At 34.4% G+C, this 15,425-nt stretch overlaps 1 protein-coding gene across 1 annotated transcript in view; it reads left to right on the top strand.

The window, feature by feature from the left end:
- Positions 1–15,425, top strand: part of PUS10 (pseudouridine synthase 10) — a 101,535-nt gene that overhangs the window by 57,743 nt on the left and 28,367 nt on the right. Inside the window, exons 7-8 of the mRNA XM_044663364.1 lie at positions 4,385–4,446; positions 7,501–7,546. Coding sequence (XP_044519299.1) covers positions 4,385–4,446; positions 7,501–7,546 — 108 coding nt within the window. The remainder of the gene's footprint in view (positions 1–4,384; positions 4,447–7,500; positions 7,547–15,425) is intronic.

Genomic DNA, 15,425 nt, shown 5'->3' with positions numbered 1-15,425 from the left:
TGCAGTTATCCAAATACTTTTAGAAACTAAGTTAATAGCGCCAGTAGTTTAAGAACTCTTGCTACAGAACAATGAAGCTCATATTAGTAGTAAATATACAGTAGGACAGGACAGTAAGGAGATCTTGGTCTCTCTTCTTCAACAAACAACAGGTGAGAGACTAGCTGGTTTTATCACTTGTTAATACAACCTAGCAATGCCTCCCTTTCAGAAATGTATTTTGTTCTATTACTTTAATTATTTAAATTTTCTGAACTTTTAGATTCAATATTCACATTTCCTACATGAGCACACACTTGTCTTATACTCAAGTGCTTATGGAAACTCTCAGCATTAGTTAGTTTCTTATTTAGTTTTGTTTTTACAAGTCCAGTACCTTTATGCTTTAGGAATTTAGAACCAAGTCAGTAACAGATCAGTCAATATTATTCTTTGACTTAATTATGGTACATTTAATTTTGACTACCAAATATACATTAACGGAAACAAGGATGTTAATAGAAGGTGAGAAAGAGCCACCATAGGTAGTTATCATTTGTATATACCAGTGTCATTTTTCTTTCACATTTTACTAGTCTGAACAGTTAGGGCATATCATATCTCATTACATATTTAATAAATATCCACTGATTTGAATCAGTCAGAATTCATTAAGTGACATTTCTTGCTGGTATGAAAGATTAGAAAAGAAATGCAGATTTATTATAATCTGATATGTCCTTCCAGGCTGAAATATCAGAATAGAATTGTAATGGAAAAATTATGTAGTTAATCCATTATAATATAAATGTGGAAACAAATTTAATGGCAAAGCAGTATATAAATAAATTTATTAAGTATAAATTGACTTAAGGTTGTTCAGTTTAGGCCTGTACTTGGCAAATTTTTCAAGTTTGTACACATAACATCCTCCAGTTAAGTATTTGCTTTGTTGATATTGGGCTTTTATTTAATAATCTGAATTGTTAATTTGCCCTTTTTTAAAAAAAAAAATCTTAGCTGCCATTATTTCTATACACAGAAACACTCCAAAACATAAATATCTAATAATCCTTTCTCTTCAGGGCTGACCTTGCATAAATCTGAGTCTATATTGTTTCTCTACTGATTGTATTAAATTATAGAAATGTTTTGATTAGTACCAGCTTAGAAAAATTGAACCATTTCTTAGCTCCTCCCAAATCAAGTCTTCATAATGTAGTGCGATCACTTTGTTTGAAAGAAATTCCCCTAACATCAGACAAGCCTATATTCATATATAAGAACAAACAAATTTGACAGTGTCAAAATTTACAGGGTATATTCAGTATTTTGGATTTTCTATCTATATTCCACTGCAAGACTGATTCTAATATAAATGAAGAAATGAGCTAAGATGATGATAATTCATTTTCGTATAGTTGTTTTAGAAAGTATTTTCCTAATAACAATCCCCTGAATGAGGTAGTACAGGTATTATCACAGTTTTAAAACTGAAGAAACTGAGGCACCTAGACTTTTAAAAAAAATTTATATTTAGAATATTTTTCCATGGTTACATGATTCATAATCCCCCTCCCCCGCTCTCTCCTCCCCCTCCCAAAGCCAACAAGCAGTTCCACATTGTTAAAACATGTTTCTATGTTATTCATATATGTAGTAGAGTGATCCTTTAACATCAAAACCCTAATCAGATCCCTATCGCACTATGTAATCAAGCATATGTTCTTCTAATTCATTTCTGAACCTAGACTTTCTCAGAGTTTCTCAACCAGTAAGTACCAGACAGAGCTAGTGCTTGAACTCTTAACTGGAAACGAGTATTCCCATATGAAAGTAGCATTGTGGTAAAATGAGTAGAAAGTTGGCCTTGGAGTCAGAGTCCTGGGTTCCTTTTGTCTCTGACACAAACCACTGTAGTCATAAAACTTCTCAATGCCCCAAGAAACTCTCCAAGACTGTAAAATATAGGTGAGTGTCAGGCTTTATCAGTTGAGAGAGTTCCATGTGATAAGTCTCTAAAATGGTTAATATCACAGGTGCAGACCAAAAAAAATTACTTCACTATATATCAGTTTTGATGCACTGACAACTTTACCTATTAAAGTGAAAATAAAATTATAAAAAGAAAAAGATAAAGGAAAACATTACTTAGACATTCACATGTTGTTTGTTTTAATATCAAGAATATTTATGATTTTTTTTGCTTCATTTGTTATTAATGGGTAGAAGGGAGATGCTATAGATATTGGCCTAAATAAAAGAGATACCCCTGAGATTTCAGAAGTTTCTGATTTATAGTCTTGTGATCCAGTAATATAAATAATGCATAATTTATTTAACAAGAAGTCATGAGGTGGATGGACCCAAGATGGCAGAGTAGCAAGAAACAATATAGTTGAGCTCCTATCCACAACTCCTCCAAATAGATCTAGAAAATAAAATGCACGAGACCAAGTTTTGATATGGAAATCCAAAAAGTCATAGTCCTTTGCTGGACAAAGTTGGCATAGGGAGGCAGAGAGGTCTGCTGATGCTAGTTATTGGGTCAGTACATGACCAGGCTCTAGCACCTAGGGAGAGGCTATGGCCCAGAGCAGGTGCAAACTGCCGGCTTTGTTGCCTATTAACTAGTTCTGGGTAAATCCAGAGTACACTGAGAAGGGGATCTGTACACCAGGGTGGGGATGCCTTGGGGAGTGTATTGAGAAAGGGGGGAATTCCGAAGCAAGCACAGGGGTAGTTTGGTTCAGAGTGGGTTGTCATTTCTAATAGCTAGGTAGCTATGTCTACAGAGGAAAAACCAGGGCAAAAATCACAGACAAAAGGGGAGCTTACAATTCTGTCACTCTAAACCTCAACTACATGACTAGCTGATAGAAGCTGAGTCCTATATCATTTTATTGTTACTCATACCCAAATCCAGGTCAGGAAGTTGCAGAGCTCAGACCAGGGAGGGTAGCAATCAGACTTTGCACTGGTGACTTTGGGAAACTTAAAGCTTACAGATCCACAGCCTCAGAAAAACAGGCACAAACTCAACTAGAATTCTTGAAAGACTTGAAGCAAGAGTTTTAAAATGTTTTTATAAATAAAATGAGAGCATGAGGAAAAAGTTGAAAAAGAAATGAGAGCTATGGAAGAAATTATTGGAAAGTGAATTAATAGTTTAGCATTAGAAATTTTAAAAAAACTTACTCAAGCAACAAACTCCCTGAAAATTAAAACGGACCAATTAGAAGGCAGTGATGTTATGAGGCAGCAAGAAATATTGAAACAAAGTCAAAAGAGAGAGAGAGACAAAGAGAGGCAGAGTATATTTTTCCTTTGTTTAAGGAAACTAATTTGTATAGTAGTGCTGGGCCTGGAATTTGAAAGACATGAGTTCAACTATGGGCTCAGACACTTACTAGCTATGTAATGCCGAGCAAGTCACTTAACCTTTGACTCAGTTTCCCCAACTGTAAAATAGGGCAATAATAGCACTTAACACCCAGGGTTACTATGAGAATCAAGCAATATTTGCAATTTGTAATGCAACAGTCACTGTGCCTGGCACATGGTAGGAGCTATTTAAAAAACACTTTGTTTAGTTCTTTACCATTTTTCATTTTTTAACTCTGGTAAGTGAACTTCAAAATTTCAATCCAGCTCCATTTTTTAAAAAAATCAGGAATGCTTAGAAATCCTCTATTTCATTAATGACCTATTTTTTTTCCCTTGTAGTATTATACTCAGTTTTGTTGGGTAAGTTATTCTTGGCTTTAAGTCCAAATCTTTTGCCTTCTAGAATACTTTATTTCAAGTCCTCAATTCTTTTGTAGTAATAGCTGCTAAATTGTGTGTGATACTGACTGTGGCTCCTCAGTACCTGAATTCTTTCCTTTTGGCTGCTTCCAATATTTTTCCTTTCAGCTGGAAGCTCTGAATTTTGGCTATGATGTCTTAGGAGTTTTAATTTGGGGGCCTTTTTTTTTTGGAGGCAATTGGTGGATTCTCTCCATACATACAAATATATATAGAATTGGGTACTAAATTAGAGTATAATTTTTAAGATTGAAAGGCACAAATTTTATAATCTTACTGTCTCTATATCATTACCCCAAATTCTCATCCTACTTTCATGTGTCATGTACATACAACAAAAGCTATGATGTATAGTAAAAACCCTAGGCTTTAATTTTGTTAGGGCACATAGGTCTCTATAAATAGTTTTAGCAGGATTTTTTTTAAAGCAAGGTTTAAAAAATTGGCCTCTGAATAAGTTGATTATAGCAGTATTTCCAGTTTTCTTTTTTGCTTTTTTTTAATGAGCTAGTCTTTGAGAGTTTAATTTATGTTTTCATTCACAAGTTGTGAGATGTCAGTTTCCTCTGCTAATTTTAAAACTATTTTTATAATTTAGAGCTTGTTTGAAGTAAGTGTGATCTTTGCTCACCCTGAAACCGATGAGGATTGCCACTTCCTGTAAGTTGCTATTTAAACATGATAGTAATCTTTTAAATTGTATAACAATGTTCATGTTCTTTAGTTTTCATGATGATAAATTTAATGGCTTATTTCTCTCTTTTTCCTGCATGTCTTTAGAATTTATTCAAGCAGTAAGCCAGTTTACATCTTAATTTCTTAGCTAATAATCTTAGATGATCCTCTTAGGAGATGTTTTTTAGCCACTTACCCCAAACTGTGGATTTTAAAAAATATAATATAAGGTAACATGTCAGGTCCTTTTCAAATTTAAGATCTTATGGTCTTACCTTATATTTACAAAGGACCTTTCAGTTCAAAGGTTTTCTTACTTTCTTTTCTTATAAAGGTTCTTGCCACCTTTATCTTATAGAATGGTAAATCTGAAATTCATAAGAGATTAATAATTTTATTAGAAGTTTTTTCTGGTCCAGTGCTGTTTCTCTGGGCCCAATACATGAAATTCATGTCAGTCATTAAACTTTTACTAAGTATTGGCTATATGCCAGGCACTATGCTAAGTGCTAGAAATACAAAAGGACAGAAAGAAGCCTCTGCTTTCAAAGAGAGTCTGATTAGGGAGATAAGATACAACAAATTTTATGCAAACAAGATATATACAGGGTAACTTGGACATAATCAGCAAAGGGAAGATACTTATATTAAAGGGAATTGGGAATTGTAGAAGGTAGGATTTTAGTTGAGATTTGAAAGAAGCCAGGAAGTCAGCCCATCAGCTTTTGTTAGTTAGTCACTATTTTAGTCTATTCTGATTCTTGGTGTCCCTGATTGGAGTTTTCGTGGCAAAGATGCTAGAGTGGTTTGCTGTTTCTTTCTTCAACTAGTTTTATAGATGAGGAAACTGAGGCAAATGGAATTATGCCCAGGGTCATACAGCTTATCAGTGATCCACTATGCCTTGTAGCTTTCCCAGTCAGCAAGCATATATTAGGCACCTACTATTTGCTGGGCACTATGCTAATCACTGGAGATACAAAGAAAGGCAAAAGACAGCCCTTGCTATCAAGGAGCTACAGTTTAATGGAAAATAGAGATGAAGAGGAAGGGAATCACAAAGAATGTGGGGAGATTAAAGAAAACTGAAATGGGATGGAGAAGTTGGGGGAAGCAAGTTTTATTGTCAAACAGAATTTTATAGTTGATCCTGGAGGAGAAAAGAACATATTGGAGTTTATCGACTTGGGGGTGAGGGGTAACATGGTCAGAGCTGTGCTTTTTAGAAAGAAATGAAGTTTGGATGTAGAACAAAAGAGAAGAAAATAGTCATATAAAATGCTTTTGATATTTGCTTAAATATAATGTTGAACATTATATTTCCCGAAGACTCACATTAATGCCTTATGGGCATTGTTCTACTTCCAGCTTGTTCTATTGAATTAATTGATACAACTAGGAGCTCTATAAGACACTGGGAGTTAAATAGTATTATGACAATCCTAACTAATGTTTAATAAAGCTCTTTTAAGGGTTACAGAATGCTTTACCAATATATGCTTTACTATTTGAGGTAGGAACTAAAGGCATTATTATAATTTATTTTAGAGATGAAGAAACCTGAGGCTTAGGGAGATTAAATAATTACTCCATGGTCACCATTAAATAAGGACTAGAGTAGGTATTTGAGGCCAAGACTTCCTGACTCCAAATCCACCACTCACCATACCACACTGGCCTTCCATTGCTTTTGTTTTAACTCTTCTTGGGTACTAAATGTTTTCTCTTGAAAATATTTTTGTTGGAACTTGCAAGTGAAAAAAATTCCTTGGCCTTTATTTCCAAATAGGCGTGAAGAAATAGAGTAGGATTTTTACATTTATATAACCCTACACCATTTTGACAGTGCTTTCACATACCTGATTTTGAGCTTTACAACACTCCTATGAAGTGGTAATAATAGTAATAGCTAGCTTGTAGAAAGCACTTTAAAGTCCAAAAAGTATTTTACAAATATTTTAACATTTCATCTCCTCTAATAACCCTGGAAGGTAGGTGGCATTATAGGCCCCTCCCCCTTTTGCAAATAAGAAAATCAAAGTTAAGATGTTGTGCCCTGCCCAGGGTCACACACCTAGTAAATGTCTGAGGACTGGTTGGAACTCAGGGCTTCCTGCCTCTGGGGCCAGTGCTCTGTATCTACTCTTCTGCCTAGTTAGGCAAAGTACCAATATTATCTTCATTTTAGAGATGAAAAAAAAAAACCTCAAAAAGGTTGAAACTTGGATTAGATTACATGGCTAGTGAGTGAGAAAGCCCAGACTGGAATCCAGATCTAATTGCTAGTTTTTCCCTAAATTTAGACCATGCTGCCTTTTCATATGCAGATGTTTATTTTTTAAAGTACATATTTAAGTGTAAAGTTGAATCTTCCCAATGGATCATCAAGAACTGACAAAACTGGTTAGGGAAATGTAAGATTAAAAATTAATATATAGTACTCCAAGTATTATATTTTTATAAGATTTATTAATAATAACTTAAAGTAAAGTATAGTGACAGCCTGAGCAAAGAGGAGCTGCCTAGACTGGAGAAGAGCACGGGAAGCAAAAAAAGGTGGTGTTATAGCAAACTTTTATCACCAACACCTAAGGATACAACGTGGGGATGAAAAAGGAAAGGGATTCTGGGAAATTAAGTCCAAGGATACAGAATTCTATTTACACAGGAGGCATAGCATAGTTCAGTGGAAAAAATCCTAAATTTTAATTTGGATCAATCTAATTTTAAATCTTAGCCCTCACACTTAACAGCTATGTGATCATGGATAAGCAAATAGTCACTGTCAGTCTCAGTTTCTTCAACTATAAAATGATGGTGATAATACTTTATTTACTGCACAGGATTTTGGGGGAAAACTTGCAAACTTTAAAGTGCTATACAGAAATGAGTAAAATGTGGATAAATATGATCATTATCATTTATAGTATTTGCTTCCATCTAATATCCTGAAGTCAAAAACCAAATTATATAAAATGTTCCTGATTTTTATTTTCTAAAAGTACATTAACCCTTGAAATTAATTTTATTTTGTTTTAGGAGCACATCATGCCCAGACTGTTTCAAACCAGCCAAAAATAAACAGGTAGAAATTTTCCTATCTTATTCTTAGATGGATTCTGCATGAGCTAAAAGTTCACCAATAATATGTCATTCATTTAATATTGTATTTTTTATTTTTATTTTTCCCCCAATTACATGTAAAAATAATTTCCAACATTTTTATAAGAATTTTTAATCTCTAGTCCCTCCCAACTAAAATGAAATATTAAAGGTTGCAAAGCACTTTACATTTATTATCTCATCTGGGCCTCAAAACAGCCTTTGAGGCAGGTTCTCAAGATATTATCTTTCTGTTTATGGATGACAAAAGTGAAAGTCATGGAGTTTAAGTAGCTTGGCCATGGTCTCTTAGCTGGCATCTCTCATTATCCTTTATGTCACTTAAAAAGATCTGCTCTCAGGACTGTGAGGGGAGATGGATGGTTTCACTGCTATAAGCTCAAGTCTGAGTCTCTGCTCTGCTCTCTCCTGAGCAAGTCTCTTACGCACCCTGAGGTTCAGTTTAAACAACTTTCAAATGGGGATAAAAATACTTTCATCACCTATTCACAGTCTTGATGTCATAGTGTATGTGTGTATGTGCATGCACACATGTGCACATGCATGTGTGTAAAATGCTTTAGAGTTCATAATACTACAGTGCTTCAAACATATGTGATTTTGCTAGTGTGGGTTCCTCCGCTGATGCAGAACATAGCCCCTCAGTGCCTTAGGCAGAGATGTCATACATTTGGAGTCCATGAGGCCTTTAGCACTTTTGAATACAGCCTGAATCCTATTAAAATATAATTGGGGAATATTTAACAAAATAAATAAAAATATAGTAGAACATAGATACATTACCATGTGATTTTTCATGTCAATATGTAATCCACAAGGATCCTTATGGTGCTTTTTTCTGTTTGACAACTCTGCCCTAGAACATGTTTTTCACAAATGTTCATGTCCAAAAAAAGTCAACTGTTAGCCAGATGATTAGCTTGTCTAAACTTAACTAGTTTGTCTGAACTTAACTTTATCCATTGGAATATTCCTGGGCCCCAAACTCAAAGCCTTTCTAGATTACTAGAACCTAACAGAACTTGTATATCCTAAGAGAGCCTTGCATCACCTTCATTCTATTCTGAGTCACAAGAATAGGACTTTATTAGATGATTAAAATATATTTTTGAAAGATATTTATTTCCATTTCTTTTTTTTGTTTCTTCAGCCCTTGTCACTCTAGCTAAAAAGTTATAGTGTAGAAACAAAAATAAGTTGTTACCTAATGTTAAGATTAGTGGCATAATTTCAGCAATGCTTCTGTTATTCTAGCTAAAAAGTTATAGTGTAGAAACAAAAATAAGTTGTTACCTAATGTTAAGATTAGTATCATAATTTCAGTAATGCTTCTGTTATTCTCATGGGAAATAAAATCTGATTCTAATCCAAAGGTTCCATTTTCCAAGAAAACGTCTAAATCAGTGTAACAAGCCACATTTCAAAGTCTCGTGTCATTCCTATTTTCTGGAAGTTTATAATTTTTTAATCAAATCCAAAACTAGGCTATTTCACTTGGAGAAATCTTGAGTTGATAAGTCTCTTTATTGAAAAAAAAAATGAATCTGTATAGACACTTATTTCTTAGTTTTAACCTCCCTAATTGTAAGTACAGGCAATTCACAGGAACATAATGATAGCAAAACCATCCATGGTAAATTTGCATGTCCCAGTTACTTACATGGTCTTGTGATGGGACTCAAGACATTTTTACATAAATGACTGACATCCATTTTCAATTATTTCCAAGTTCTCTTTATTGTTATGCGCACCTGTTGGCCTTTTAATTATAATTACTTGTCTATTTTTAGGGTCACAAATTTTGAGCTAAATGGGGCCTTGATCCCATAACAGGTCCAAACTATGCATTTTATAACTTAAAATATTGAAGTTTATAGAATATAAGGGGGGAAAGGTGGTTATATTATAAAATTTGCCAAGTGTTTACTTTTGTAATTTAAAGGGTAGAATAAATCTACTAAATGTAACATTTATTTTGTGCATCTAGCTTCTATAATGTGCTTTTGAATTTTGACTTGACATAAAAGTACTTCATCAAGTAATAGATTCAGGTATATTTCAGAAACAACTACAACAAAACCACATATTTGGCTTGGACTGAAGCCTCCTCTGATCCCTCTTGTGACAGGGAAATGACCCAGGGTCCTTGAAGGCATTGCCTGCAAAGTTCTAACCTGCTGGAAAGGCTTTGCATCTAAATCCAGTGACTATAAAATGAGGCCAACCTAGGTAAGTTTGGAGAGGTTTATCAGCTTACGGTTAGTCACCAGTATGGTCGTTTATTTTGACTGCAGCCTCTACTCAAGATGCGAAGTGGTTGTCTTCAGAAGAAGAACTATTTCTCTGAATTATCAAAGTAGGAAAAAAGGATTAATGAACTAATATACAATTTTAAAGGTCTCAAGGAATTGAGAAGTATAAAAGGTAAATAAAAATTTAAATAAATAGAAGAAAATAGAAATAAAAGAAGAATGCTTAGAAAAATTAAAGAAGAAATCAATAAAGTAGAAAACTGTAAGACTAAAGCCATGCAATCTGCATACCTCTCTGGACACAACTTGACTACTGGGGTTATACCCTGGAGCCAGTTTGAATCTTATCTTGATTGGCTCCAGATCTCCACACTTTAGGAACATCTTTAGTTATCCCTTCCCTAGCCCCCTTTTATGTATTGCCCCCACCCCCATTAAAATGTAAGGTCCTTGAGGGCTGTAATTGTTTTGCTTGCTTAAAAACTTGATATTAAACATTAAAAAACAAACAAACAACTAACTAAAATCTTGGCAACTTGTCCCATCATTTCCTGGGAAATAGAGGGAGACGAAATGGAAACAGTGTCAGATTTTATATTCTTGGGATCAAAGATCACTGCAGATTGAGACTGTAGCTATGAAATTAAAAAAACTCTTGCTCCTTAAAAGGAAAGCTATCGGATGGGCAGCTGGGTAGCTCAGTGGATTGAGAGTCAGGCCTAGAGATGGGAGGTCCTAGGTTCAAATCCAGCCTCAGACACTTCCCAGCTGTGTGACTCTGGGCAAGTCACTTGACCCACATTGCCCACCCTTACCACTCTTCCACCTAGGAGCCAATACACAGAAGTTAAGCGTTTTAAAAAAAAAAAAAGGAAAGCAATGGCAAATTTGGTCAGCATAGGTCCATATAGTCAAAACTGGAGTTTTTAAGTAGTAATGTATGGTAATGTAAGGAAAGCTAAGCACTTCAGAATCAACATTTAAGTAATGATGCTGGAAAAGACCATAGGGCTTTTGAAAATCCAAGGGACAGCAAAGAGATCAAATCAGTCAAGACTTAAATAAATTCAAATTACTCACTGGAAGGAAAAATACTGAAGCTGAAGTTTGGCCACATAATGAGAAGACAGAACTCTCACTGGAAAAGATCCTGATGTGGGAAAATACTGAAGGCAAAAGAAGAAAGGGGATGGCAGAGAATGAGGTAGATAGGTAGTGTCATAGAAGAAACAAACATTAACTTGGACAGACTCCTGGAGATAGTGGACTACAGAAGGGCCTGACATGCTATAATCCATGGTGTGGTCATGAAGAGTCAGATCCAATGAACAAACAAACATCAAATCTGCATCCTCAGTGCTTAGCAGAATTTTTGGCACATTGTAAAAAGCTTAATCAATATTTTATTTTGAAACAATAAGACTAAACAAACACCATCTGAAATATATAGACAACTAACAGAATCAGGTTAGGAATTGGATAGGGACTGAATTTATGATTTCATTAGTATCAGGAGCCCAGTCAGTCAACAAGAATTTATTAAAAGCACTTAATATGTGCCAAGCACTGTGCTAAGGACTGTCCCTGTCCTGAAGGAGCTCCTATTTTGTTAAGGAGATAGGATATTCAACAAGATACACACAGAGTAGGTGAAGGAAGGACTTGGGGGGGGGGAATGCTTGGAAAAACTTCCTGAAGAGGAAGTAAGTTTTGAACTGAGACTTGAAGAAAGCCAGGGCATCAAAGAGCCTGGAAGAAGAGCATTCCAAGCATGGCGTTGGAGATGTGGTATATACCAGTGTAGCATCACTTGGTTTAAAATGCCAGGGAACTTCATATTTGATCTTCAGTGAAAAAGGAGACTACTGGCATTTACTGAATAGGGCGTTAGACCTGCCCTTTAGAAGCAAGTCCCTTTGACAGCTAAGTAGAAGTCTGTCCATTTGTCCCACTGCCTCTCTCACCAGAAAGATACAAGACCAAAAGCCATTCCCAGTAAATAACGGGTCAAAGGATAAGTGCAGTCTGTTAACAACTTTATGAAAGAATGCTCCAAATCACTATGCAAATCAAAATGAGTGCAACTTTATTTTACACCTAGAAAACTGGACAACATGACAAAAGATGGGAAAAACCAATGTTTGAGAGAGTATAGAAAGAGGGTCATGGAGCTGTTAGTTGGTCCAACGTATCCTGAAAAGAAATTTGGAATTATGTGAATAAAGCGCCTTAACATGTCTGTACTCTTTGATCAAAGTTTCTGTTAAGATTAATGTCAAAAAGAAAGTTCTCATATGTATCAAAACATTCATAGCAGCACTTTTTGTGGTAACACCTGGAAACAAAGTAAATGCTCATTGATTGGGAATGGCTAAATAAGAGGTGGTACATGAATGTACAGGCAGCTAGGTGGTGTAGTGTATAGAGTACCAGGCCTGGAGTCAGAAAGACTCAACTTCCTGAGTTCACATCTGGTCTCAGACAGACCCTTTCTAGCTATGTGACCCTGGGTAAGTTATTTAACCCTGTTGGCCTCAGTTTCCTCATTTGTGAAATGAACTGATGAAGCAACATGAATGTAATGGATATAACTATGTTTTAAGGGACTGTGACTATGATGGGTACAGAGACACATGAAAGATTTACAGGAACTGACATCCAACATAGTAGGCAGAACCAGAAAAACAATATATACAGGTTACAACAATGAAAATGGAAAGAACAAAACAATTGAAATGGAATACTACAAAGATATTATAATTACGCTTGGCTCCAAGGAGGCTTTGAGAAGACACTTGGCCCTGATACTTGGCAGAAGTCAGGAGCTATGGATATGGAACACTACATATAATGTCAGGTCTTTGTTTTGATATGTTTACTTTTGCTGAGCAGTTTTTATCCTTTATTATAAAAAATGACTCTCTGAGAATTATGGGATATAAAAACAAAAGATATAAAAATGTTAAATTTATTTTATTTTTTAAAAATATTTTATTTTTATAATTATATGTAATAACAGTTTTCAAAATGTTTTCCAAAATTATAAGGTCCAAATTGTCTTCTTCTCTCCTTTCCCTCCCCTTTCCCAGAGATGGTAAGCAGTTTAATCTGGGTTATACGTGTATTATCATATCAAATTTTAAAAAAGAAAATACTAACAAAATCAGTACTCTTCAGCTGAACTGATCAAAAAAAGAAGAAAAGTAAATTACCAAAATTAAAAAAAAATTAAAAAGGTGAATTTACAACAGATGGAGATTTTAAAGGAGTTATCAGATGTACTGCTTACAGATATAAGCTAGCAAAACTGAAGATTTAAGGAAATTATGGATCATCTACAAAAATATAAACTACTTATATAACAGAATATGAAATAGCCAATTTCAGAAAGTGATTAAATAAGCCCTTGCTACCAAATAAAAAGTCTACTTCATACAGATTACTAGTGAAATCTGTTAAACATTTAAAGAGCAGTAACTATGCTCCATAATTTATTTTCAATTATTAAGAAAGTACCCTACCAAACATGTTTATTAAACAAGTATGGGCTTGATACCTAAACTAGAAATGAATAAAGCAGAGGGAACTGGAATAGTAGCTAATGAATTTTTATGCAAAAGATCTTAAATAAAATATAGCAAAAAAGTTACAGTAATATATCCAAGAAATTATTCATATGATCATAGGTTCAGAGCTCAGGGACCTTAAAGGCCATGACATACAAAGTCATCTTCTTCCATTTTTCAGATCAGAAAACACATTATTTATTGGGAATAGCTTTTGGTGTTATATCTTTCTGGTGAGAGAGACAGTGGGTCAAATGGATGGACTTCTACTTAGGTACCAAAGTGACTTGCTACTAAAGGTCATTAAACTTGATATTTTAAACCTTTACAAGTGGTGCTACCCTGGTGTATACCACATCTTCACCTCCAAATTTTTGTACTGGCTATCCCCCATGCCTGGAATTCTTTTCAGGCAGAGACATATGAGGTGACTTGCCCAAGGTTACTAATAACTGAGACAGGATTCAAATCCAGAATCTTCCTGGCTTTCTTGGTTATACTCACCATGACCAAATTAGAGATGCAAGGATGTTTCATCATAAATTTTTTTCCTTTTAATTAAAAACAAACACCAAAATTATATGATTTTATCAATAAATTCTGAAAAAACCTTTGTCAGAACCTAAGTCACTTAAAATAGTTCTCAAAATAAAGGCTGGCATTATTTACAATGGAGAACCATTGTAACTTTTTTTTTACCAAAAAAGCTTTTGTGGTAAATACAAAGATAAAACATTATCAAGACATTCTGTTCTCATAGTTCTAGAAATGTTGCTATGAGCAAAAGGCAAAATAAAGTCATTAAAAGCCTAAGCATCAACAAAGAGGAGATGAAATTATCCCTATTTGCAAGTTATATGGTTTACTTACAAAAGCCCAAAACACTCAGTCAAGAATGATATAATAGTTTCATTAAAGTAGCAAGATACAAAGTAAATCTATAAGATATTTTAGCATTTTTATATGCAGAGATCCCTCACTTACAGCAGGAATTACATTCCAGAGATCCCTGCAGTAGGTGAGAATCCACAAAGTAGTGGCGTTACATTTATTTTATTATTTATATATTTGTATATATAATTATATATAAAATATATATAAATGTAAAAATATATATTTTAAGGCTTTATAAACCTTTCCCATTCTCCTATAAACCTTTTCCACACTCTTATTAACCTATAGTCACTGAGCCAGTCAGCGCCTAGGATACAGAACAGAGTGCTGTGGTTGGTCGCCTTTCACAGCCAGTAGTGTGCCACGATAAGTGTAACTCCGCAATACAGAATTAGATATGTTTTTTTTAAAACCCATGATGCAGTGAAGCCATGGTAAGTGAACAGTAATATAGCAAGGATTGACTGTTGTAAGATCAGAAGTCAGAAAGAAATAACAGAATGAAAAATCCCATTCAACAAAAGCTGTGTAACACATAAAATGCCTGAGAGTTATCTATCAAGACACAGTAAAGATAAAAAGTACAATAAGAACAATACAAGTACAAGAAAATGCTTATTAAGGAACTAAGGAATGACAAATGCAGAAATACTCATTGTTCATTATTGGTCTACACAAATATGATTAAAATAATGATACCATATAATCTGTTTTGTAGATCATAAGATCCTAAAGCTAGAACTAGAAGGAACCTCAGAGGTCATTTAATCCAGTCCCCAGATTTTACATATGAGGAAAGAAAAATCCAGATAGGTGATTTGTCCAAGGTCACATCTGTAGTAAATGTCATTGGCAAGATTCAAGCCTAGGTCCTAAGACTCCAGAAACTCCAGACTTTCAGAAAGTATAGAAACTCAAAGGTAGTGAGAATGAAGGAGACTAACAACTTCTGTTCTTCAAATTATACTATAAAGTTATAATCATCAAAACTATTTGGGGCTGGTTAAAGAAATAGAAAAGTACATTATTATAACAGACTAGTTAGGCAAGAACCAGAAGTAGTCAAATTTAACAAAGCAGTATTCAGTAACCTGAAGATCAAATGAGATAATATTTGTAAAAGTATTTG

This window comes from Gracilinanus agilis, chromosome 2 (genome assembly GCF_016433145.1).
Source record: "Gracilinanus agilis isolate LMUSP501 chromosome 2, AgileGrace, whole genome shotgun sequence".
Taxonomy (NCBI): domain Eukaryota; kingdom Metazoa; phylum Chordata; class Mammalia; order Didelphimorphia; family Didelphidae; genus Gracilinanus; species Gracilinanus agilis.
This window is presented reverse-complemented; position numbering and strand designations above follow the sequence as displayed.